Source organism: Orcinus orca, chromosome 5 (assembly GCF_937001465.1).
Source record: "Orcinus orca chromosome 5, mOrcOrc1.1, whole genome shotgun sequence".
In the NCBI taxonomy this organism is placed as follows: Eukaryota; Metazoa; Chordata; class Mammalia; order Artiodactyla; family Delphinidae; genus Orcinus; species Orcinus orca.
In genome coordinates, this window is record NC_064563.1 from 16,131,770 (window position 1) to 16,157,182 (window position 25,413).

The following is a 25,413-nucleotide window of genomic DNA, read 5'->3' on the forward strand; positions in this document are numbered from 1 at the left end:
TAAGGAACTGCACGTCATTGATACTTACAAGTTTAACCAATAGGAAGGCACACTCTTTAACAGAGGTGTTAATGAACAAGGACTAGCTAATGTAAAAACTGTGTGCCAAATAAAAACATTTATATTCATTTACCATACAATCCTAAACCTTTGATTTTCTAGAATATATAAGAAGGTTGGGGATATTTTGTTTTTTGTTTGAGTGTTGCGACCAAAAAGATGAACAGAAAACACACACACATGCCCCAGCACTTACATCTTCTTTTTTTTTTTTTTTTGCGGTACGCGGGCCTCTCACTGTTGTGGCCTCTCCCGTTGCAGAGCACAGGCTCCGGACGTGCAGGCTCAGCGGCCATGGCTCACAGGCCCAGCTGCTCCACGGCATGTGGGATCTTCCCCAACCGGGGCACGAACCCATGTCCCCTGCATCGGCAGGTGGACTCTCAACCACTGCACCACCAGGGAAGCCCACATCTTCTATTTTTTAAATGTAAAGGATGCTATGATAGCAGCACAAAAGGAAGAACAACAGAGTTGTAGGTCATAGACTACCTGATTTCGAAACTTCCTATAAAGGCACAGTAATCAATACAGTGTGGTACCAGCACAAGGATAAAAACATAGACAAATGAAACAGAATTGAGAGTCCAGAAAACAAAATCCTTACATTAATGGACAATTGATTTTTGACAAAGAAACCAAGCAATTCAATGGGTAAAAGATAGACTTTTTAACAAATCGTGCTGACAATTGGATATCAATATGTTAAAAAAAGAAGAACTTAGACCCTTACTTTACACCATATACAAAAGTTAACTCAAAATAGGTCAAAGATATAAATGCAAGAACTTTACTTGTGAAGGAAAACACAAGGAAAAAAATCCTTATAACGTTGGATTAGGCAAAGAATTCTTAGATATGACATCAAAGGCATAATCCATTAAAGAACAAACTGATAAAGTTGAACATGAAAATAAATAAATAGCTTTAATTTATAAAAGAAAGTAAAAAATAACTGTGTGCTCCAAAAGACATGATTGAGAAAATTAATAAAACAGCCACAGACTGGGAGAAAATACTTGCAAATTATACTTCTGATAAAGAAATGTTTATCTATGATATATAAAGAACTCTTACAAGCAATTATAAGAAGAAAAACAACTCGGTTTTTAAAATGAGCATATTTGAAAAGATACCTAACCAAAGAAGATACAGAATGATTAATAAGCAAAGATCCTTAATATCATAGAGAAATGCGAATTAAAGGCACAATCAGATACCACTACACACTCACTAAAATGGCTGCAGTTTTAAAAATACAGTAATAAATGTTGGCAAGGATGTAAAGAAACTGGAGCATTCCACATTGCTGGTAAGAATGTAAAATTGTATACCCACTTTGGAAAAAAGTTTGGTGGTTCCAAAAAAAGGTAAACTTAAACTTATACAATCCGGCACTCCTAGGATTATACACAAGAGAAATGAAAATATATGCCCAAAGACATGTACTTGAATGTTTATAGCAGCACTATTTATAATAGCCCCAAACTGCAAGCAATCCAGATGTCCATCAAGTAGAGAATGGATAAAAGGTGTGGTGTACCCCTACAAGACAGAGATTTTATTCAGCAATGAAAAGGAATCAACTACCAATACATACTACCACATGAAACCAATTCAAAAACACTATGTGAGAGAAGCCGGACCTGAAAGACTATATATTGTATGATTCCATTTATATGGAATGCCCATGAGATTTAAATCTATGTATACAGAAAGCAGATTGGTGGTTGCCAGGGACTGAAAGCCAGAATGGGGAATACCTGCAAATGGGCATGAGGAAAGATTTTTGGGGTGGAGTGATGGAAATGTTCTAAAACTAAACTGTGGTGATGGTTGCACAACTCAATTTACTAGAAATCATTGCATGGTATATTTACGATGGGTGAGTTTAGCGGTATGTAAATTATACCTTAATAAAGAATGTTTGAAAAAAAGTAATAATTGCAGAGCAAGATGATGTTCTAGCCCAGAGCACACTGCTCATATTGACTTACACAGATATGCTTTACAGATTTAAAACCAAAACATCCTTCGCCTGAAATCCTTTGCCTAAACATCCTTTGCCTAAAATCTTTCTTTTCTTTTAAGACCTTATTCTTGCTCAAGGGCCATACTATTGAATATTCATTAAGTAATATTCATTAAGTACAACATATTCTCTTCCCACTCACTTTACAATTATGTTCCAGGGCTTCCCTGGTGGCGCAGTGGTTGAGAGTCCGCCCGGGTTCGTGCCCCGGTCCGGGAAGATCCCACATGCCGCGGAGCGGCTGGGCCCGTGAGCCATGGCCGCTGAGCCTGTGCGTCCGGAGCCTGTGCGTCCGGAGCCTGTGCGTCCGGAGCCTGTGCGTCCGGAGCCTGTGCTCCGCAGCGGGAGAGGCCACAACAGTGAGAGGCCCGCGTATCGCAAAAAAAAAGAAAATTATGTTCCACTGACAATTTACATCTTTTTAATTTCTAAATTCCTGCCACAATTTACCACCCCCATTTACCCTGTGTATTTTATTATTATCTTCTGTTTTAAAATTCAGGAGTACTGGTGCGTAGGGCTTACAACTATAAACACTTCTTGAAACATACCCTCTTCTACAATACTTTACACATCTGTTTTATTTACTTCTCACCTTATTTCATTTAATTCTCAAAATAGCCCTATGAAATAACATTATTGTAATCCCTGTAATATGTTAAAGGAGACGGAGGCACAGGGAAGTCGCTTAATATCTAAACCCATATCTAAAGTGGTAGGGCCGAGATATGACTCCCAAGCCCAACCTCTTAACCACTGAGCTGAAAAGTCTCTCTAGAGCATTGACAGAGAGGGAATGTTTTGCAGTTATCTTCCATTTCTATTACAATGGCCTTGTTGCCTTGCATATTTTTACATAAAGCTCTCTAAAACAGGAATGCTCGAAGTGTATACTGCTGTTTTCCTCCTGGTTCCTTAAGACAAACCATGAAATGTGTGGGCACATTATATGAATTTGTTATGCACTCCTCCAAAATAGCATTTGTTTCATATTAGTAATTGGGGAAAAGTATAAAGATACATACAATGTGAATACACACACATTGGTTATTTGACTTCCTGGTAGAACTTTGAATTTAACCCCAATAACTAATCTCTTTATACACATTACTTCATCCTGACATGTATAACGTATATAAGGAGGAATAACTTGAACAGGAAGAATTGGTTTGTGAAAGAACAAAGCTACTATAGATGCATTTTTAGAAACTTTAGTTGTAGCGGAGGAAATGAGTTTTTAAGAAAATCAAAAGCCTGACTCTAAGACTTCTTTGTAAACGAGATGGGCATTGTGAAAAATGCCTCTTCCAGCAACTAAAGTTTGAGTAATTAAGGAGCAAATGATAAAAATAAGGAAATTGTTGTATACTTTTCATAATCAGGGATATGAACATACACCCAACTTCAGTATAACTCCTTTTATGACATTTTAGACACCACTATGGATTATGAGTTATGAGAAAATATAATTTGATTCATAACTTTCAGTATTAGGATCTATTCAGCATGTTAAAAATTAACATTCTGGCACATCTAGTCCTCTGGTGAAAATAGTGTTCTACTTTCAAGTTGACAAAATAGCCTAAAGGTATTTTGGACAGGAATTTATACAGATTTAATACCAACAAAGATGCCCTGTGGTAAGCTTTGATGATGGTATTGAAGAGAGTTCACTGGGGAGAAAAAACGTTTTAAAAAGATGCAAGTCATTTGAAAAAATAAAATATTTACACAATGTAATATTTTGGCATGGAACTATTGAGGACAAAATGTTCTCAAACCGTTTTAAGGTAATGTTTCCTACTTAACACAAATAAAATTGCATATTAAATAGTGTACCTCTACCAGGAAAAGAAAAGGAAAAAAGCAATATTAAAAAGTGGCTCTTGGGTGAATATTTGGATTAAAATTTCATATTGAATATTTCCTAAGGAACATAGGATATTAGAATTTTTAGAAACAAACCTCTGTCAAAAGCTGCTATAGAGCTAGTCCTAAATAGTTCTCTTTGTTCAAACTGTACCACATCATGTAAGACTTGAGAGGCTAACCAGAGAGAACAAGTCTATTAAGCAACTCTGCAATAGCGTTCTGTTAGAAAGGATGGTGGGTTGTTGGAAATGCTGGTAAGTTTGCTTAGCCCATTTCAAGAGTTTCTCTAAGGACCAAAGTCTGCATCTCCAATGATGCTATCAAAAAAGCAAGAGATGGGGGCTTCCCTGGTGGCGCAGTGGTTGAGAGTCCGCCTGCCGATGCAGGGGACATGGGTTCGTGTCCCGGTCCGGGAAGATCCCACATGCCACGGAGCGGCTGGGCCCGTGAGCCATGGCCGCTGAGCCTGCGCGTCTGGAGCCTGTGCTCCGCAACGGGAGGGGCCACAACAGTGAGAGGCCCGCGTACCGCAAAAAAAAAAAAAAAAAAAAAAAAAGCAAGAGATGGGCCAACAGTCAACTGCTTTCCAATCTTTCCTTGCTTTCTAAGATTTGCCAAGAATGGTTTCTTCTACTAAAACATGACCCCTGAGCTATATATACTAACCCAGATTTGACATGTCTGTGTGCCTCCCCCTTTGCTACTAAAAATATTGGGATATTCATTTTTGGACATTTTGACCGAGCCTGGTTTGAGTCTGGAACACCCCTTTATTCCTGGATATTGTGACAGACTAGAGCCCTTGCCCTCAACCACTTGCCATTTGGGGGCTCTTGGAAAATGTTAAGACTTGTGTGAGCCACTTTAGATATGTGGTCTAGCTCTCAAAGAGTTCATAATTTTTTAAAAAACTGGTCAGAAAACTCTAAGCATGCAAAAGATATTTTCTGTAGCAGTTCTTTTCCCCACTTTTCTATTAGTCATAAAGACTAAAATTGCTTCCTACATTTTCCTTTCATTCGATACATATTTATTTAGGGCCTATTATGTGCTAGACACTGAGAATGTAGCAATGAATAGTCATCTACTTCTCTTTGCAGCATATTTTTGTTACCTAAAATCCCACACATCATACTGGTGCAGAAAGGTTGACATGTAGATTCTTGAAAAAAGAGTCCTGAGGGAAGCAGGAAAGGTTCAGAATTCTGGAACCAAACTGTGTGCCTTCTCTTTAGGCTTTCAGTATACAAGAAGGTGGAAAGCAGGATAAACTGCATCTCTTGTTCTCATTATGTCTATTCCTAAAAATATACGGTGACCATATTTCCTTCAACAACCAGCAAAAAAATCTGACTACTATAAACACATATGACAAGAATGGATTTTATAAGCTGGAACTGTCAGACAAAACCAGGTTATTTGATTAAAGTGTCTGACAATTAGTGATGAAGTTTCATGGACTTCCTTTAAAATTTCCCAAGGGCTTCTCAACATGGGTTTCATCAGCCACTGTCCCCATGTTGGGCCCTGAGAGAAAAGAGTATATATGTGCATCTTTGCATTGACTCCATTTGTGGAAGCTTGATTCTCCATCTCGTATTCCCTGCCTGTCCAGGGATCAATGGACTTTTCAGTCTTTATCCTACCTGACATCTCAGTAGCATTTGACACTGTTGTTATCTTTCTTCTACTCTTTCCTTGGATTCCATTGCATTTTACTTTTCTGATTACTCTCCTATCTCTTTTGCTTACTCCTTCATGGACCCCTTTATGATCTCCCCTATCTCTGCCCATTCCTTAAATGTTTGTATTCTTCAGGATGCTCTTCTCATTTCACACACTCTCCTGATTCAATTTCATCTCAAATATATATATAAAGGTATATTTCAGATTGAATCTCTCCCGAACCCCAAGCCCCCATATCCAACCTCCTGCCGAGTTTCTCCATTTGGACACCCATCAGTCATCTCAATTCCAGCTTCGCAACACTGAACTCTTAATCTTCTCCTGACCCCTCTATCCCATGGCTCCAAACTTGCTTCTCCTCTGTGTTCCCTTTCTCTGGCAATCACACTACCGCCCATCCAGTTGCCTATGCCAGATACTTGGTCAACCTCCTTGATTTCTCTTTCTCTGTCACAACTCACATCAAATCAGTCACCAATCCTACATCTTAAAAATATCTTGCTATTCTCATGACTCACCATAGCCATTGTTTCTCCCCTAATTTAAATCACCATTCTTTCTCTCTCAATTGCCTCTTTGCTGGTCCTCCTGTCTCTCAGTGTGAACCCTTCTAGTCCATTTTACAGACCACAGTCCAGAATAAATTTGCAAAAATGCAATTTTCATCACATCAACCCCTTGTTTAGAACACTTTGTGGTTCTTTTATCATTCAGGACAGAGTTGAAAGTTTTTAATGCAGCCTAAGTGATTGGTTCCTGTGGTTTCATCTCTCCTCTTAAACTCTTTGCTCCAGGTTTTCTAACTATTAATAATTTTACTTCTTGAATATGTCATGCTTTTTCTTTCCACCAGAGCTTTGAACCCTCTAGTCAAGGATTCCCTCTCAGAGTATTCTTCAAAGATTACCTAGTACTGTATACTATTATGTGATCTCATGTCTCATGCTTCACCAGTGGTGTGTCTCTAAATAAGCCTGATATTCACACTATGATTTCTTACTACTGACCCTTAAGACAGGTATGTATACAGGTTATGTGGAAATTGAACATTACATCTTTGGGGGAGATATCTTTTTTTTTTAAGTATACAAATCATCAAAAATCTCCTGGCGGTCCAGTGGTTAGGACTCTTCAGTTCCAGTGCAGGTTCGATCCCTGGTCGGGGAACTAAGATCCTGCATGACACACAGTGCGGCCAAGGAAAAAAAAGTAAAATAAAAAAAAATAATAAAGTATACAAATCATGAATACAAAATAAGGTATGAAGATGAATATTTATTTAGAAAAGAGAAGAAATCATAACAAATGTATTGGTGCCCTGGAGATTCAGGTGTCTTTTTTCTGAGATCTTGTTAGGCCATTTCCCAGGTACACTCACCTAGAAATGCTTTCTGGTTGTAACCTCGTTTCCCCTCCCCACTCAGGACGCTACAGCTTCCAACAGTAATCAGTTTTCAGAGTAGCCCATGCTTGTGAGTGGCTCTGGAACTTTAAATTTATGATATATCTGTCTCCTCCTTAATAGTTTTTACATGTCCCAGCCAATGCAAATGCCCATTTGCTTTTTTATTTGTCATTCTGACTAAAGCTTGGAAATCAGAGAACAGGGGCTTGTAGCAAGATATTTCTTAACGTCCTTTTCTGAAGTGTTCAGTAAATTAACCAGGAAATTATTTACTCTGTGTGACATCACAGCTCTATCTTCATTTTCTTGTATCTTCTAAATTAGTGGGTCCCAACCCTGGCTATATGTAGGAATCATTTGGAGAGCTCTTTACAAATATAAATTTTTGGTTCCAGTTATAAACCTACTGAGTTTGGCTCTCCCACAGTGAGGCCAAAAATCTGTATTCTTAACAGACTCTGCTGGTGATTCTTATGGAGTCAGTTCAGCACCAATTTAAAAATGACATTTGGAAACAACTGGTCTAAAGAACTGAAGAAGCCAGGTCAAAGGCCCCACTCATTGAAGAATAAATAGTCTCAATCGGTGGATTAAATTTTCTTCCAACACTTGTATAATACAGAGAATCATTGGTTCTAAGAACCTAGATGGTCTATTGCAGATTTCTAGGACTGCCACATTAGGATAGGACTGCCAACTTATTCTGAAACCTTAACTGATAGGGAAGAGAGAAGAAACACTATGCATTGGCTCAAATTTTTAAAAAAAGACAGGAGCATCACCAATTTTCACCCTGTGAAGTTAAAAGCATGCATTTGTGCATATGGTTGTCCTATCATCTACTACACAAGTGATTTACAGGAATTAAAACGAAAATCCAGGAAAAGTTTAAGTATCTGAGTAATTCCATCAATTAAAAATGCACTATCAGGCATGTTACAAACTTGTAGATTAGGACAGAGACTTTAATCTATTCCTAATGTTGTTTTATATGTGTATATTATTCTCTTCCCAGAAATAAAAAGACTAGTTAGATATGGCATTTTCACTTCCACAGGGCTCATTTCCTCTGAAGGCAAGTGGTTAATTTCTGAAGAGTGTTCATATGGGTGATGTATAACTGTATCATTAGCATTCTCCTTCTTTGAGATCAAATAATATCACTAAGACTTTTAGCTAATTTTTTCTAAAGAAACTTTGTAATGTTTTTTAAAAGAATTGCTTTAGTATTTGTTGTGTGGGATGGAAAGATTTTGGAGACCTTGACTTCTAAATCAGTCTGAGAAAACAATTTCCACATGTCATGTTCTTTTGCTTTGTATGTAGTGAGAAGAAAGAACGAAGCAGTCTTTTCATACTCCTTTGAGTTTAAGATTTGAAAATTTACTTTCTATTTCCTTCAAAAGAGAAACGAGTCACATTAGGTTTTATCTTAAGAATAATGACTATTGTTTTAATAAAAATAACACATGCTCACTATTTTAAAAATTCAAACAATACAGAAAAGTACAAAGAAGAGAGAAATTAACCTAAAATTATACCACCCAGGAAGAACCATAGCTCTCTATGTGCATATATATAGAGAGAGGGATGGATGGATGATGGAAGGATGGATGGATGGATGGATGGTTGGATGGATGGTTGGATGGATAGATGGATGGAAAATCATTTCATACCCCCAGTCCCTGGAATAGTGTCTGGCTTATAGTAGGTACTCAATAAAAATACAGTAAATGAATGAATTGGATCAAATAATTGATTAAAATAAATGATGTTTTTTTCTGGAACAATACTGCCCAAATTGGAATCTCATTTCTATCACTTAATATGTGTTTGACCTTGAAAAAGACACTTAACATCTCTGCAACTCAGTTAACTCATCTTTAAAATGGGGATAATACTACTACTCACCTTCATCAATGACAGTCTTAACTGAAATTGGAGTGTGTGTGTGTGTGTGTGTGTGTGTGTGTGTGTGTGCATGCATGCACATGCATGTACAGTGGTGGAAGATACAATGCCTACTAGTAGATTTGGTGTTGACTGCCATGAAACATGTTAAAGTGCCAGCAGTTTTACCTATCATTGCTTTTGCACCAGCAGTGAACATGCCAACACAGTGAAAATGGCAAATAAAGCTTTCGTATCATTATGAAAATAGTTTTGACTATACAGACCCCCTCATTTTGAGAACCACTTTTCAAACCACTTCTTGCCAAAATAAAATTTATAGCCAGAGTTATCAGGATATTAAGTCATCTTCTTTCTGTACAACTGCTTTTGGAAGTGGGTGACTCCTTTGTTTCTTTTTGTAGCCACTACTGTACATGAGGCTGAGCCCTTTATTTCGTTGTTGCTTGAACCCGTGGCTGTTATTTTTCTTCATGTTATTACTGGATGAGAGAGATTCTGTGATTGGACTACATTCCAACGCCTTCATCCATAAGCATAGTTGGGTTTTTGAGTTAATTAAAAATAATCTCATTTTTTTACTCTTAAGGTTGGGGCTTCTCTTCCATTGAATAGGATTTTGGTCAGCTAAGGTTTAGTCAGGGGAGCAAAAGCACTATGTTATGGGATAAGAGACTTATTTAGAACTGTGGTAAATCTAGGGAAGAGAAGAGTCTGGAAGAGAAGTTGGAGGGCCAGATGTGGAGTTACCAATTAGTCAATTTAAGAAGCCACATATGTCTAGACCCAAAGTAGGAACACGAAGGGGGAATCTGTGTAGAGGTCTATGAAAAACTGTTGCCTGCGAATAAACCACAACCTCTGTGGAGCCATAGCCAAGCACCTAAGGGTGGATCTGAGCCACTGCCGGTCAACACTGCCAGGAGTCAGTAAGCAAAGCTAGATGTGGGGCAGGAGAGTGAGATGACATGGTGGCACCTGCCACGTATCTCTTCTTCTGTCTCTATACCTGCCTGTGAAAATAGTTCCAGGTGGTTATGACCACTACCTTGTTCCTACCTTCCAAATATTAAGCAAGCCCCGTCTTGGCCAGTTCTAACCTGGAAGCATACAAGGAAGGGAATTCTGGAGAATGGAGTCTGATGGCATGTACTGTCTTTTTTTAAGGTATAAATATTAGATTTATCAAATGATTTTCTAGACAAGAAGTATAAAAAAAGTTTCCAGAGAATTTCGCCACTGTTTTGCAAAAAAAAAATTTTGCAAAAAGTTAGGAGGAAATCCCATTAATTTAAATAACTCATGCCATCCGCATAGGCTGTATAGAGTTGAATGATTCTTTTTTCAAAAGGATTAAAATTCTTAAAACTATAGTCACATAGAAGTCATCCTTAATTTGCTATAACCTAAGGACTGTTTGGTCCATATTCTTCAGATATTATTGTAATTGTAAAAATTTACAGTAATGTATTATTTTTATCATCAGGAAAAAGTTAGCTATAAATTATTATACACACATATATAATACACACATACACAAACCCCATATATACTCATATATGCAGGGTTCTACATGGTCTTTTAACTATATCTAGTGTTCAATAAATATTTCCTATGATTGAAGAGTTAAATTAGAACTATATAAGCATCATGAAACTCTCCTTACAGGTTTCTTTCTAAACAGTGGTTTATAATCTTCTTCACTTTCTTTCTTGCTATTTTATTTTCCCACCACAGACATTTTCATTGTACAGAATGCATGGTGGCTTAGGTTTAATATATTTTGAAAGCATAAAAAATGTTCTATCAGCAACAATGTCCTATTGGTAAAAAAGGGGAGGGGTCTTTGAAGGGGCTTGGATCCATAATTTTGGGAGCAAGTTTTTAAAGGAAATTTTTATATTTCAATTTCTTTCAGAAGAGCATCCCTGCTTAGATATTTTTCAAGGAACAAAGTGCTTTCTTTGAGGCTAACTTTGCCAAAACAGAGGCAAAGAATATTGAAATGGAAGAAATGAGAGATACTTTGCAGGTCATCTGCCTGACCCCCTCTTTATATAGATAATGAAATAAAGGTCTAGAGTGAATACACTACTTGTCTAGGGTCACACGGCTATTTGTTTAGTGGCAGAACAAGTGGTGTAGTTCAGGGTCTCCTGAGTATCAGTCAAATGTTCTTTAAAACAAAACTTTATTGAGGAACATTTTACATATTATATAATTCCCTCATTTCAAGTGTACAATTCAATGATTTCTAGTAAATCTGTTTTAGAACATTTTCATCACACCAATTAGATCCCATGTGCCCATTTATTACTTTTTAAAATTATTTAAAAATTTTTATTTATTTGGCTGTGCCAGGTCTTAGTTGTGGCAGGCGGGATCTTTGTTGCCGTGTGTGGGATCTTTTAATTGTGGCATGCAGGATCCAGTTCCCCAACCAGGGATCGAACCCTGGCCCCCTGCATTGGGAGTGCGGAGTCTTAACCACTGGGCCACCAGGGAAGTCCCTACCCATTTACTCTTAATCCATCACCATCACCTGTCCCAGGATACCCCTAAACTACTATCTCCATAGATTTGTGTTCTTTTGATTTTATCTTTTTCTTATATTATGCTGTCTAATAAAAACATTTTGTCTTCTGTACTTTTTATAAATACCATCAACATGAATTTTAACACCTTTTCTGAAGTATAGTAATCTTACCAAAAACACTGTATTTATCCTTTGAAACTGTCTTACAAATGAAAATATACATTCATTCCTGAGCTAATTCAGGTTCATGAAGTATGAGAAAAAATATTTGTGCAACAATTTTTAGTAGGGTATCCCTAACTGGTACAACACCCAATTGAATGGGTGTTTATCATTTAGATGAGAAAAACTATTTCACTTCTTAGGATTCGTTTATTCCTGATAAAATTGTATATTCCAAATAGAAACAATGCATGCTTTCTTTCAAGTTACAGTTTATTCTCTATTTTGTTATAAAACAGAAAGAATTGGTTTCTTCTGGAAATAAAGAAGAAATTTATTTATTCTTTATTTCCATTTATTTCACATGGAAATAAATTTGGATACATATCAGATCTAAACTGAAATGTCATTGTTAGAGTTACAAGAGATTTAGTTTCTATTAGATCAGAGAATAGAAAACCTATCCAATAATCCCAAGAGCTCCAATTTTACACACTTAAATTCAAAATTCCCACAGGGGACTTCCTGGTGGCGCAGTGGTTAAGAATCCGCCTGCCAATGTAGGGGACACGGGTTCAAGCCCTGGTCCAGGAAGATCCCACATGCCCCGGAGCAACTAAGCCCATGAGCCACAACTGCTGAGCCTGCGTGCCACAACTACTGAAGCCCACGTGCCTAGAGCCCATGCTCCGCAACAAGAGAAGCCACTGCAATGAGAAGCCAGCACACCGCAACAAAGAGTAACCCCCGCTCACTGCAAAAGCCCGCACAATGAAGACCCAACACAGCCAAAAATAAATAAATTTTTTAAAAAATTCCCATAGGATTTCTTATAGCCTGTGCTGATTGTGCTCATGGGCTCAGATAAAGCCCAAAAGTATGAATTGAAAATATGAGAATACCAATTTCCATAAATAAAAAATAGAGCAATTTAAATGCAATGATATATTCATTTCAGAAGCTTATGTTTTGGTTGTAAGATCAACGTAAAATGAAGATTCATGCTGAAACTTGATCATTTTTCATCAGGATGGCTCATCATTTGAAATGTGTCATTTGAATAAAATATTAGAATATATTAAAGGCATGTGAAAAGATATGAGTTTGTTTCCCATCCTATTCATCTATAAATTAGCTTTGGAGGGGCTTTCTATTATTCTGTCAACTGATATTGAATTCTCTCTACTTTTCTAAACTGCTAACACTATAAAATAACAAAATCTATTCACCTGTGAAATCATGTAATTTTAGAACTGTAAGGAGGCTTACAGATTTTATGTCCTTTGTTACTTAAAGTGTGGTCCATGGACCAGCAGCCTCAGCATCATCTGAGAAATTTTATTAAGTGCAGAATCTCAGACCACCACAGACCTACTGAATCAAAATCTGCATTTGCACAGAGCAAAAGTTTTTAATTTTGATGAAGTCTAATTTATTAATTTTCCTATTATGAATCATGCTTTTGGTACCAAGTCTAAGAACTCTTTGTCTAGCCTTAGGTCTCAAAGATTTTCACCTATGTTTTTATTAAAATTTTTATAGTTTTACATCTTACATTTAAGTCTGTGATCCATTTTGAGTCAATTTTTGAATAAAGTATGAAACTTAGTTCTAGGTTAATTTTTTTGCCTATGGATGTCAATTGCTCCTGCATCATTTGCTGAAAAGCCTATTGAATTGGTTTTGCACCTTTGTCAAAAAGCAGTTGGGCATATTTGTGTGGGTCTACTACTTCCCGGTTCTCTATTCTATTCCATTGACCTATGTGTATATCTCTCCACCAATAACACAGTCTTGGTTTTTGTAGCTCTATTGAAGTTAGGTAGATTGATTACTCCCACTATATTCATTTTTTTCAAAATAACTTCACACTTCTGTTCATTTGTCTTTTCATATTAATTTCAGAATAAACATGTCTGTATCTGCAAAAAAAAATCTTGATGGAATTTTATTGGGAAGTGCATTAAATCTATATATCTATTTGGGGAAAACTGACATTTTTACTATAATGAGTCTTTCAGTCCATGTACATGTTATGTCTCTCCTTTTATTTAGAACTTCTTTGATTTCTTTCATGAGTCATGTAGTTTTCAGCATGTAAGTTCTACATAGGTTTTGTTAGACTAACATGTATTTCACTTTTTTGAGCAATTGTAAATAGTACTGTAATTACCAATTTTCACATCCATACATTCATTTGCTAGTATACAGAAATAGAAATGACTTTTTATGTTTAACTTGCAGGCAACCTTGATTAGCTCATTTATTAGTTCTAGGAGTTTTTGTAGATTCCTTGGGGTTTTCTGCTTAAACCAATCTAAGTGATCTAAGTACTGACAGTTTTAGTTCTTCCTTTTCTTGACTTCTTGCACTGGCTGGAACTTCCAGCACGATGTTGAGCAGAAGTGGTAGGAACTGACATCCTTGCCTTATCCCTGCTCTTAAGAGAAAGGAGTCTCTTACCATTAAGTGTAACATTAGCTATAGGGTTTTTATAGATGCTCTTTATCAAGGAAAGGAACTTACTCTTGATCTTACTTTTTTTTTATCATGAATGGATGTTGAATTTTGTCAAATAGTTTTTCTGCATCAATTCATATAATCATGTGATTTTTCTTCTTTAGCCTATTAATATGGTGGGTCACATCAACCTATTCCGGAATATGGAAACTAGCCTTGCATCTGGAATAAACCCCACTTAATCACGAAGTTTAATTCTTTTTATTGACTGCTTAATGCCACTTGCTAATATTTGTTAAGAATGTTTGCATTTATATTAATGAGTTATAGCTCTCTGTAGTTTTCTTTTTTGGATTATCTCTGTTTAGTTTTAGTATCAGGGCAAAATTTTAAATCATTATAAAATGACTAGGAGATGAAGATTGTTAAAGTAGCATTAAATCATCAACATCCTCCTAAGCTCCTTATCTCAACTACTAGTACTAGACACTAGCAATAGAATCTCAAAAACATCGTGGTTTCCTGTCTCTTACCTCCCCAAAATAGCTAATAGTTATGGAGCACTTACTTTGTGTGAGGCACTCAACTAATCATTTTACATTCATTAACTCATTTATTCTTCATATTTTGCAAATGAAACAACTGAGGCTTAGAGAGGTAAGGACTACAAAGACAGTGACTCAACCGAGTTCAAAGACAGGTATACATGACTCCATAGCCATATTTCACCAGGACCCTCCACAATCTCAAGAGTTTTGCCTATGCAATTCCCCTATAGTCCATCCCACCTATGTGTTTCTACTATCAGTACTGAAGTTCAGATTCCCTTTTCTTTTGTACACAATGATTTTAAAAACTACCTAATTGGTCTCCCTACCACCACACTCATCTTTCCCAATCTGTATTTCACAGGCTACCCAATTATCATGTTAGACCAGAAGAGGCATAGCAGAAAGCATATGGAATCTGAGATGAGTATATATCACAAATCAAAACTTAACTTCCTATGTAACCTAAGCAAGTTAATTAACCTCTTCACACCTCAATTTATCTATAAAATGAAAATAATTTTACCTTCCTTATGGAGTATTATATTAAATTAGGTTTCACATGTAAAGTGCCAAGATGAAGCGCCTGTACATAGTAGACCTTCCATATATCTTAATTTCCTTCCTTTCGATAAACAAAAATAGGTGGTTCCTGCTTGCCTATGGGATACAATCAGAACTTGTTATCCTGGTGGACAGGGCTCTTGGCCCTGGGCCCAAACTCTGTTGTCAGTCTCATTTCCCTCTACTATGTCATTTCCCCAAAATTCCAATTGCCTTTGTTCTTACTGTTCCCTCATCCTGGATTACATTTTTCCTACTTTTCTGCCAACTGAAGTTATCTTTTAGGACCCTATTTAGAAACCATTTTCTTTTTTTCAGTTTGGAATATGGCATTTGACTTTATTCTTGACAACGTTCAGGTGGTTTTACAACAATCTTGTGGAAGCACATTAAAGTTACCTAAATATTACCAGGGAGCCTGGTGCTCTTCACTCGCTGTGCCATAAGTGCTTGTGAGATATTTGAAAGTGCATTATAGTAATGCTCTGAGTTTTCTAATTTTAAATGTCTTTTTCAGGCAAGTGTTTTGTACATATATTTTCAGTAAGTGCCAAATATGTCAGTATTGCATGTAAATAATTGTTGTGGGGTTTTTGTTTTGTTTTGGTTGGTTGGTTGGTTGGTGTTTTGGCTGCACCGAGTGGCTTGCAGGATCTTAGTTCCCCAACCAGGGATTGAGCCTGGGCCCACAGCAGTGAAAGCACCGAGTCCTAACCACTTGACCACCAAGGAATTCCTTTTTTTTTTCTTATAATTGTGTTAATTCTTTTACTGTAGCATAGATTCTATTTACAAAATGTTTGTTTATAAAGTTTTATGGATTTTTACAGTCAAGTATAGAAACCCTTTTCTTTTTCTTTTTTTTTTTTTTTGCGTTACGCGGGCCTCTCACTGTTGTGGCCTCTCCCGCTGCGGAGCACAGGCTCTGGACGCGCAGGCTCAGTGGCCATGGCTCACGGGCCCAGCCGCTCCGCGGCATGTGGGATCTTCCCAGACTGGGGCATGAACCCGTGTCCCCCCGCATCGGCAGGCGGACTCCCAACCACTGCGCCACCAGGGAAGCCCTAGAAACCCTTTTCTTAAAGATCTTCTCTAAAGACTCCCTTCACTTCCTAAAGTGAATAAATCCCCCTTCTCCCTTGTTCCCACATGACACCGCAGGTTCCAGCTGGATTAGGAGAGTGAGGTGTTATTCATGTTTTATTCCCTAACACTACGCCTTGAAGTAGCAAAACGGCTAAAAACAGAGGGCTTAAGACAGATAATCCTGGATTTGGATTTGACTGCCATTTACTAACTGGAGTTACCTCCCTGTGACTCAATTATGTCCTCTATAAAATTGGGGTGACGAGTGTCTCTATTTAATAAGGTTGATGTGAAAATTAAATAAGAAAATGTATATAAAGTACTTTAGTAAGAAGTTTGATATATGGGCTGTGTTCAGCAGATCAGTAAATATTTGTTATGATGAATATCAATTCTAAATCTGTCACTCAGTTGTGAGACTTTTCATCACTAACAAGGCAAATCTTAATTTATAGCTCAAAGGTCTGTGAGAATTAAATGGGAAATGTGTTAAAATACCTAACATTTTCCATGCCACATAATAGGACCTTTATAGAGGCCCTTATTTTCTTACTCTTACTCTTTTCTTTAAGCAATTCATGTGTGTGCTTCTTTTTGGTTTACTAAAGATTTAAATGAAGTAGACAGGATGACACAAGGAATATTTGGGGACTTGAATATATGAAAATATAGTAATCACACAGTTTTAAATAAAATTCCAAAAGTAAATTATTAAAAGTCTAGTTTAGGGTTTCCCTGGTGGCACAGTGGTTGAGAGTCCGCCTGCCGATGCAGGGGACACAGGTTCGTGCCCCAGCCCGGGAAGATCCCACATGCCGCGGAGCAGCTAGGCCCGTGAGCCATGGCCGCTGAGCCTGCGCATCCGGAGCCTGTGCTCCGCAGCGGGAGAGGCCACAACAGTGAGAGGCCCGCGTGACGCAAAAAAAAAAAAAAAAAAGTCTAGTTTATTGTTTTTCTTACAAAGTTCTTACTCTCCCTGCTACTTTTTTGTGTCCCTATCTCTTCTCCTCCAAGCTCTCTTAGATGGTCTGCTTGACTTAATTCCTCAATGTCTGTACTTTTTGATGCCTGAAAATCACCTAAATCACATAAAGATCATCTATATGATTTTAATTTAGATTAAAATTGTCAGTCACTTGGATTATTCATGAGTTAGTGATAGAATTCTAGCTTCCTGGACAGAAAACCCATGATCCACCATCCCTGGCTAAAGCAGATTTCTTTCAAAGTAACAACATAGTGCAGTGGGAAGAGCATTTAACTGGGAGTTAAGACACCTGAGTCCTGGTGCCAGTCCTCCTACTATTACCTGTGTGACCCTGGGCAGGTAGTTTCACCTCTCTGGCTGTCAGTTCTCCCTTTATAAAATGGTCTCTGGTGAGTCCTATGATCCTACATGCTGTAATACATCTTCCATAAATTGAATGATTCAGATAATCAACAGAAACTTCAACTGTTAGGAGAGATATTTTGGAGCAACTCATTTATATTATAATTTCACCCTGATTTCACTTAGAGGCTTATAGTGAAGAAACAAAAAGTTCATTATGCTCAAGGTCAGTTAGTCTGAATCAATTATCACAGCAGATTTTTTGTGCTAATGTGTTTCCATGGCATGATCTCTCCTCCTGAAGCATTTCTGAGGTTTTGAAAACTGCTTTTCATTTTCAAATAAAAATGCTCCCAGCCACCTACACTCAGGAATACAGCAATAATGGATTGGCACTATTCCTGACAGCATATGCTAATTCATAGGCTTTTAAATGGAAAGAAAGCAGAGACTACGAAATGAGTAGTTTTATGTTCTCTGAATCTACCACTTTTTATCATGCAATAAACTTTCACATACAATTCAGTCCCTCAATATTCTATTTTATTTTCAAAAAAGAATATGTTCCGGGCTTCCCTGGTGGCGCAGTGGTTGAGAGTCCGCCTGCCGATGCAGGGGACGCGGGTTCATGCCCCGGTCTAGGAAGATCCCACATGCCGCGGAGCGGCTGGGCCCATGAGCCATGGCCGCTGAGCTTGCGTGTCCGGAGCCTGTGCTCCGCAACAGGAGAGGCCACAACAGTGAGAGGCCCGCGTACCGCAAAAAAAAAAAAAAAAAAAAAAAAAAAAAGAATATGTTCCAATATGACCTTCTGATGCACTTGTGACTATCATCAGGTATTATATAGGGCTGTTAAAATAAAAATAGATAAATTTTAAACAATAATACAGGTATCCCCTGCTTTTCGAAAATTCACTTTTATTCCACTTCGCTTTTACGAAAGACCTACATTAGAACCAGTTTTCACTAACTGAAAGAAATCCAAAGAGGATTTTTGCTTTAAATAAGAAAGGCAAAAAGTGAAAATAACATTCAGTTTTTGTTTTGCAACAAGCCTTTATAGAAGCAGCGCACACCCAGAGCTGCGAGAATCGCAGCACTCAGCTCCTTCTCTGGAAAATATACTCAGCATCTCGGCATCAAGCTGCCATAGCTTTGAACTGTGTCTATGAGCATCTGTGCTTTACCTCAATTAATTTTGTGCATCTATTGGCAAGATGTGTCCTAGGGTAATTGCTTCTTCACTTTACGCCATTTCATCTTATGTAAATTTTCACCAGAACAGTCTACTTTCAGATAGCAAGGGAAACCTGTATTTTTAAAAATTGATCTTATGGGCTTCCCTGGTGGTGCAGTGGTTGGGAGTCCGGCTGCCGATGCAGGGGATGCGGGTTCGTGCCCCGGTCCGGGAGGATCCCACATGCCGCGGAGTGGCTGGGCCCGTGAGCCATGGCCGTTGAGCCTGCGCGTCCGGAGCCTGTGTTCCGCAACAGGTGAGGCCGCAATGGTGAGAGGCCCGCGTACCACAAAAAAAAAAAAAAAAAAAAAAAAAAATTTCCCTAAGTAGATGAGAATACAAACTGTTCTTTAATGTGGGACCCTGGTCCTAGGCTTTCTCTAGCTACTCTTAGGTCCAGATACAAAATGCCCATGGAAAATAGGGTGACCAACTGTCCTGGTTTCCCTGGGACTGAGAGGCTTCCTGGGATGCAGGAATTTCAGTGCTGGGACGGTCACAGGCAAACTGGGAAGGGTGATCATCCTAAATTGGCAAAACATTAAGAGCCCTCACGCCCATTCCCCTGGTGGAAAGACACATTTAAGCCAATCCAGTGAGTAATTCCAGGCTTTACAGATGGTGGGCACACGTATAAGAAGTGTCTGTTAACCACCCCTCCCCTCACCTTCTCTTTCTGGGCTACAGCATTTCTTTAGTTACAGCAATGCATCTTGAATCTCACCATGCAACAGAATCACCTAGAGGGCTTGTTAAAATACAGGCTGCTGAACCCCACCCCTAGCGTTTCTAATTCGGTAGGCCTGGGGTAGGACTCAAAAATCGCATTTCTCATACGTTACCAGGTGATGCAGATAATGCTGGTCTGGGGATCTAGCTTTTAGTACCACTGCTCTAAGGTTGGCATATTACTATCTTCTTCTGAAACTAACATGTAATCCAAAAGAGTCAACCGAAAGTATGAAGGCATGAATCAACAATATAAAGTACAGACTATCATAAGAATTAGTCTTCATTTCTTAAGCAGTCCTCAGTGGTGAGTACAATTTAAAAACAAAATTTTAATACTTCTAAATATAATATAAAAGTTTTGCAGGGATGTGAGGGCATTCTCTATTACTGGGTTTACATTAATGACTGTGATTTCTCTGTGGAAAAGTAAGCACACTGTACCACACAGTTCTGGTGACATTTGGCTCCTCTTCTGTGTGCTCAAACCTACAGTCGAAATATTCTTTGTATTTAATTTGAACCATAGTTTCACAGGTGTCACTCTCTCTGGCATACTAAACAGGAAAAAAAGTGCATTTTGATAACACATTCTGCATTTCTTTCAACCTATATGAAAGCTTTTTAATGTAACTGAACATGTTACAAAAATATAAAAACAATTCCAGAGTGTAAATATGCATTCGATTTTATGCCCGTATTCTGCCCATCTCCTGCTGGCTACAGTACACAAATTTTACCTTAAACTGTGGAAATATGTCCCTTTATCATCAAAGATAGGTTTCTGACTGCCCTCATTTAGATGTAGTATTTGACCTAGGAGAAACTAAGCTACAGAGCTTTGATGACAGAATTTCAATCCCATATCTGTAAAAGGTTTCTATGGAATTGGGTTTGAAATAGAGAAACTTTACCATTTTGATGAATAAAATGAATTACTAAATGGTCCAATCTCAGACACCAGGTTTCAATAATAACCATTTTGTTTTTGTCCCCAGCGTTCCGGTGGTGCCCTGGCCATTCCCCTATGTGCATTCCAGGGGACCGTGTCTCTCCAAGCCCCAACCGGGAAAACCCTATCTCTTTCTACCTATGAGGTGAGCACAGAAGGACAAAAAATTACCCCAGCCTCTAAGAAGATAGAAGTCTATCGATCCAAAAGTGTTGGCCATGAACCAAACTCAGAAGATTCTCCCTCCACATTTGCGGACACCAGTGTGAAAATACACTTGGAGGTTCTTGAAATTTGTGATAATGAAGAGGCCTTGGACACGGTGTCAATTATTAGCAACATCAGCCAGTCCTCCACACAGATCAGATCTCCTTCCCTACGCTACTCACGGAAAGAAAACAGATTTGTTTCATGTGATTTAGGGGAAACAGCCTCATATTCTCTCTTTTTACCCACAAGTAATCCTGATGGTGATATCAACATCTCCATTCCAGACACTGTTGAAGCACACAGGCAGAACAGTAAAAGGCAGAGCCAAGAGAGGGACGGCTACCAGGAGGAAATCCAGTTGTTAAATAAAGCTTATAGGAGAAGAGAAGAAGAAAGCAAGGATAACTAGTGATCATTTGGCCTAATAAAGGCAAGAATGGCTCTGCAACTTCAAACTACTAAACTAACACCTTTGTTCTGAGGCTATTTGATTTCCTTTTTTTTTTTTTTTCTTTGCGGTACGCGGGCCTCTCACTGTTGTGGTCTCTCCCGTTGCGGAGCACAGGCTCCGGACGCGCAGGCCCAGCGGCCATGGCTCACGGACGCAGCCGCTCCACGGCATGTGGGATCTTCCCGGACCGGGGCACGAACCCGTGTCCCCCGCATCGGCAGGCGGACTCTCAACCACTGCGCCACCAGGGAAGCCCTAATTTCCTTTTTTATTTGTTGGTTTACATAAGCTTTACAGACTTAATAGTTAATTATTTTTAGTGCAAACAGCTGGAACTAGTGCAAACACTTGAGTGCTTTTTAAGTGTTACTTATAGATCGTGCACACTCTGGCAATTATAAGATTCTGTTTCTTATCTGATTTCTAAAAACCTTCTCTAAATCAAACCTTGGTCTTGTTTACTAATGTTTTCGCCTATGTTTGTCAACCTCAGAGTAAACAGAAAATTGTATAAGCTCAATGAATATACTGTTCTCATGCATGTGTTTCTACACATAAAGTTGGCCTTTACAGCAAGGGGAAAAATATTTTGGGAATGGAAGAAATGTAGCAAAACTCTGAGTTGTATTTGAAGAGGCTCCCTAAATGTGGCTAGCAAAGCAAGCTTATTATTACAGTTACTGCTTTAGCTTTACACTGATGTCTAGGAAATATACTCCTGTATAAAACGGCAAATTAGCTTCCAACTTTGAAACATGCATGTCCCTAGTCTGTAAATAGTTGTTCCCTTCATTTCTATAAAATACAAATTGTTTACTGAATTTTTTTTCTTTCTCTCTTAAATAGAGTTTTCCTTTCACCTTTTCAGTATGTTGACTGCTCTTCAAACAGATATGTTGTATGTTAGACGTAGAATTAGAAGTAGCTCTTAAACATATTGGAAAAGTTTGTAGATGTATACTTATCATTTCTAGAATTCTTTTGTTTATTTGAACAGAAACTAGGGAAAAACACCATAAGATTAAGTTCTGTGAGGTGCACCCAAGTAGACTAAAAAACTTCTGGGCAGAGCAGAGGGAAAATCCTCTAAGTCCAAACAAAAGTATCTGTTTCTAAAGTGGCAGATATGGCAGACCTTCTTCATCACTCTTGAAGCACAGAAAATTTTAGTTCACATATTATTCTAAGTTTAGGTGCTTTTTCATTTCCTTCCCAAAGATATGTGTATCTCAAGCAAAGAAACAATTCAATATACTTTATTAAGTGATTGTGAGGTACACATATCAAGATTAATTTTAAATGTTACATTGCAAAAATGCAGATATCACCTTGTCAGAATATTAGTGACGTATATTTCAAAAAAAAAATTAGAAAGTGATTTTTCCTCACATTGCTTTATTCTGATCTTTCTGTAAACATATATTAAATGTATTACCTAAATGTTTATTTCCAAAGTTATTGAGTTGACATTTTACGTTTTAAACTTTGTACACTCTCAACTCACATATCTTAGTTATTATTTACAAACTGAGTGAATTATTTTTTAAACGATTTATTCTGGTTTCTATTTCATTATATTGAATCAGAATTCTAAATTACTTGACATGGGCTTTCAGACTGTTTTATCTTCAGATGATTATTTTGCTACCAAGAAGTTATTTTCAAAATAATTATCTCAGTGGACTTTCCCTATCTTTCACCTAACTTCTCAATATATCATTATCTAAACTTGGGAAGCAAATGTAATGCCACTAGTCATGTTTGTAAAGAAAGCCTCAAATAATGCATAACATATAAATTCAAATTCAGATGTATTCTCATTACAAATACATTTAACTTAAGATAATACTTTTTATCTCCAAACTTGAGGGTTAATTTAACATAACGACAAATGGCCAGATCAATCTGATGTTATAAATCAACAGCATTAAATGTCTGTTATAAAAGCCAAAGTTGAATTGAATATTCTAATAATGCTTTGTAAAAGACAGGTTTTGATATATTAAATTTAGATGTATAATTTTATAAAAGAGAAAAGTGATTTTGCTGCTTAAAGTATAATTTCTGGCAGCAAGAAAATTAAAAACAGAATCATAATAAAACTGAACAAAATAATAAAGAGAAATCCTTTATAACTGCACAGCACTTTGAGTGGAGAGGAGATGATGAAAAACAAGATTTAAAGAATACAAGAATTGGATTGGAAGACAGTAATACCCATTTTCTCTCCTGTGTTCCATTTTATTTTCACTGGACTTGGGCCTATTCTGGGGGAATTGAAAAACAAACAAACAAAAAACCTAGGATATTGTATCCCCATTTAACTGTCCTTGGTTGTTGAATTAACTGTATAATGGATACACTTAAAAGTTCAGACGTATTCATACAATACCAGGATTATTTACCGCAAAGCCACAGACTTTGGCATCACATTACTAACCTGTAACAGTTCAAACTTCAAGGCAACAGTAGTGAATCTACAAGAAAACTCTACAGGGGGCTATGCCTAAGCATGAACAGCTTCTACCAATCCCTGTTACGAGAGGGGATGGTTCAGCTACACCGGTATAAAGTCTACTTTCTCTTTAATGTGATTACAATTGTAAAAATGCATTCTGGTATAGGACATACCCTTATAGATATTTTGTGCTATATTTAAATATCTTACCTTTGCATTGTTATATTGTTATTATTAATAAATGCTCTATTTCATATAGTTTATCTCTTTTCTCTACAAATTGATGTATCTGAAAACAAAAACTATTTACCTAATAAAAATATCACCATCTGGTGGTGACTTTTATAAACTGAAAACACATAATCCCTAAGATTTCCCAAAATATAAACACGTATTACATAATCCCAAAGATTTCCAAGAATTATGACTGAGGCAACCATTTTGAAGACAGCGAATATCACAGTATTACTTGGAATATAATTTAAAAAAAGGCTTGGTTATGCATTACTTGGAAGCTTTTTCTCAACATAGTTCTGTAGTATTGGATTTCATAAATAGATTTTCTCTTAATTTCTTATACTATTCAGCTACTCTCATTCACGTACTCATCATAATATTTAATGAATGCCTATTTCATGCTAAAACTAGCTCTAGGTACACAGGATTATAACTGTAAACAAAACCAAAACAAACATATATACTGTGAACGGACTGTTAGCACACAGTCCACACGATACTCCCCTCACTTCTGACACCACGTGCAAGTTCAGGGTGTTCCCTAAGCCACTCTCAATGTTAATAATTCACTAGAAGAACTCACAGAACTCCTTGAAAGTTGTATACTCACAGTTATGGTATATTACAAGGAAAGGATATGGATCAAAATCAGCCAAGAGAAGAAGCACATACAGCAGAATCCAGAAAAAAGGCCTAAGTGTGGAGCTTCTGTTTTCCTCTCCCCGTGGAGTCAGGAACAGCAGTACTTCCCTAGCATCAATGTGTGACAAAACGCATAGAGTACTGCCAACAAGGAACAACTCTTGGTGTCCCATCTTTAATGGGGCTTGATCATGGTAGGAGTAGGGTAAGCATGGTTGACTGCTCATAAGAGTGATCTCAGTATCCAGCTCCTCAGAAGGTCAAGCTTATATGGAACGAATAACTCAAAGCCTCCACCCTAAATCATATTGTTACTGTCTGGCTGGTCCAAGGCCTCCAAACAAACAAAGTCACTCCTATCGGGCATAACATTCCAAGGGTTTAGAGATTACCTCCTCAGAAGGGCAAAGGCTAGCCCTCTCTTTGGATAGGATTAAGTTCTTCACTACACATATGTAATGTATATACATATATATGTATATGTGTATGTGTGTGTATACATCTCAGGTAATGCTAAGTATTTTGACAGGAAATAGGCACCAGAGATAATAAAAATGAAAAGAAGAAAAATTAGACTAAAGGGATAATGACAGGAGGAGTGCTTTTTCAAATATTTTAGTGAGGAAAGGCTTCACTGATTAAAGTAACATTTCATCAGAGACACAAGTCCAAGATCAAGGTGTTGACTGATTTGGCTCCTGGTAAGAGCTCTCTTCTTGGCTTGTAGACAGCCTCTGTCCTCACATGGCCTTCCTTCAGAGGGAAGACAGCAAGCTCTTGTGTCTTTTCTTTTAAAACATTCAAACAGTCCATGCTATTTCCTTCTCATTTTGTCCCTACCATCT

General features: G+C 37.6%; 1 protein-coding gene across 1 annotated transcript in view; it reads left to right on the forward strand.

The window, feature by feature from the left end:
* The window catches only part of GPR149 (G protein-coupled receptor 149), a 72,468-nt gene extending 48,523 nt beyond the window's left edge, over positions 1-23,945 (forward strand). The window contains exon 4 of the mRNA XM_004283415.3: positions 20,617-23,945. Within this exon, the coding sequence (XP_004283463.1) occupies positions 20,617-21,189 (573 nt within the window). The 3' untranslated portion in view covers positions 21,190-23,945. The remainder of the gene's footprint in view (positions 1-20,616) is intronic.
* Positions 23,946-25,413: the final 1,468 nt, after the last annotated feature.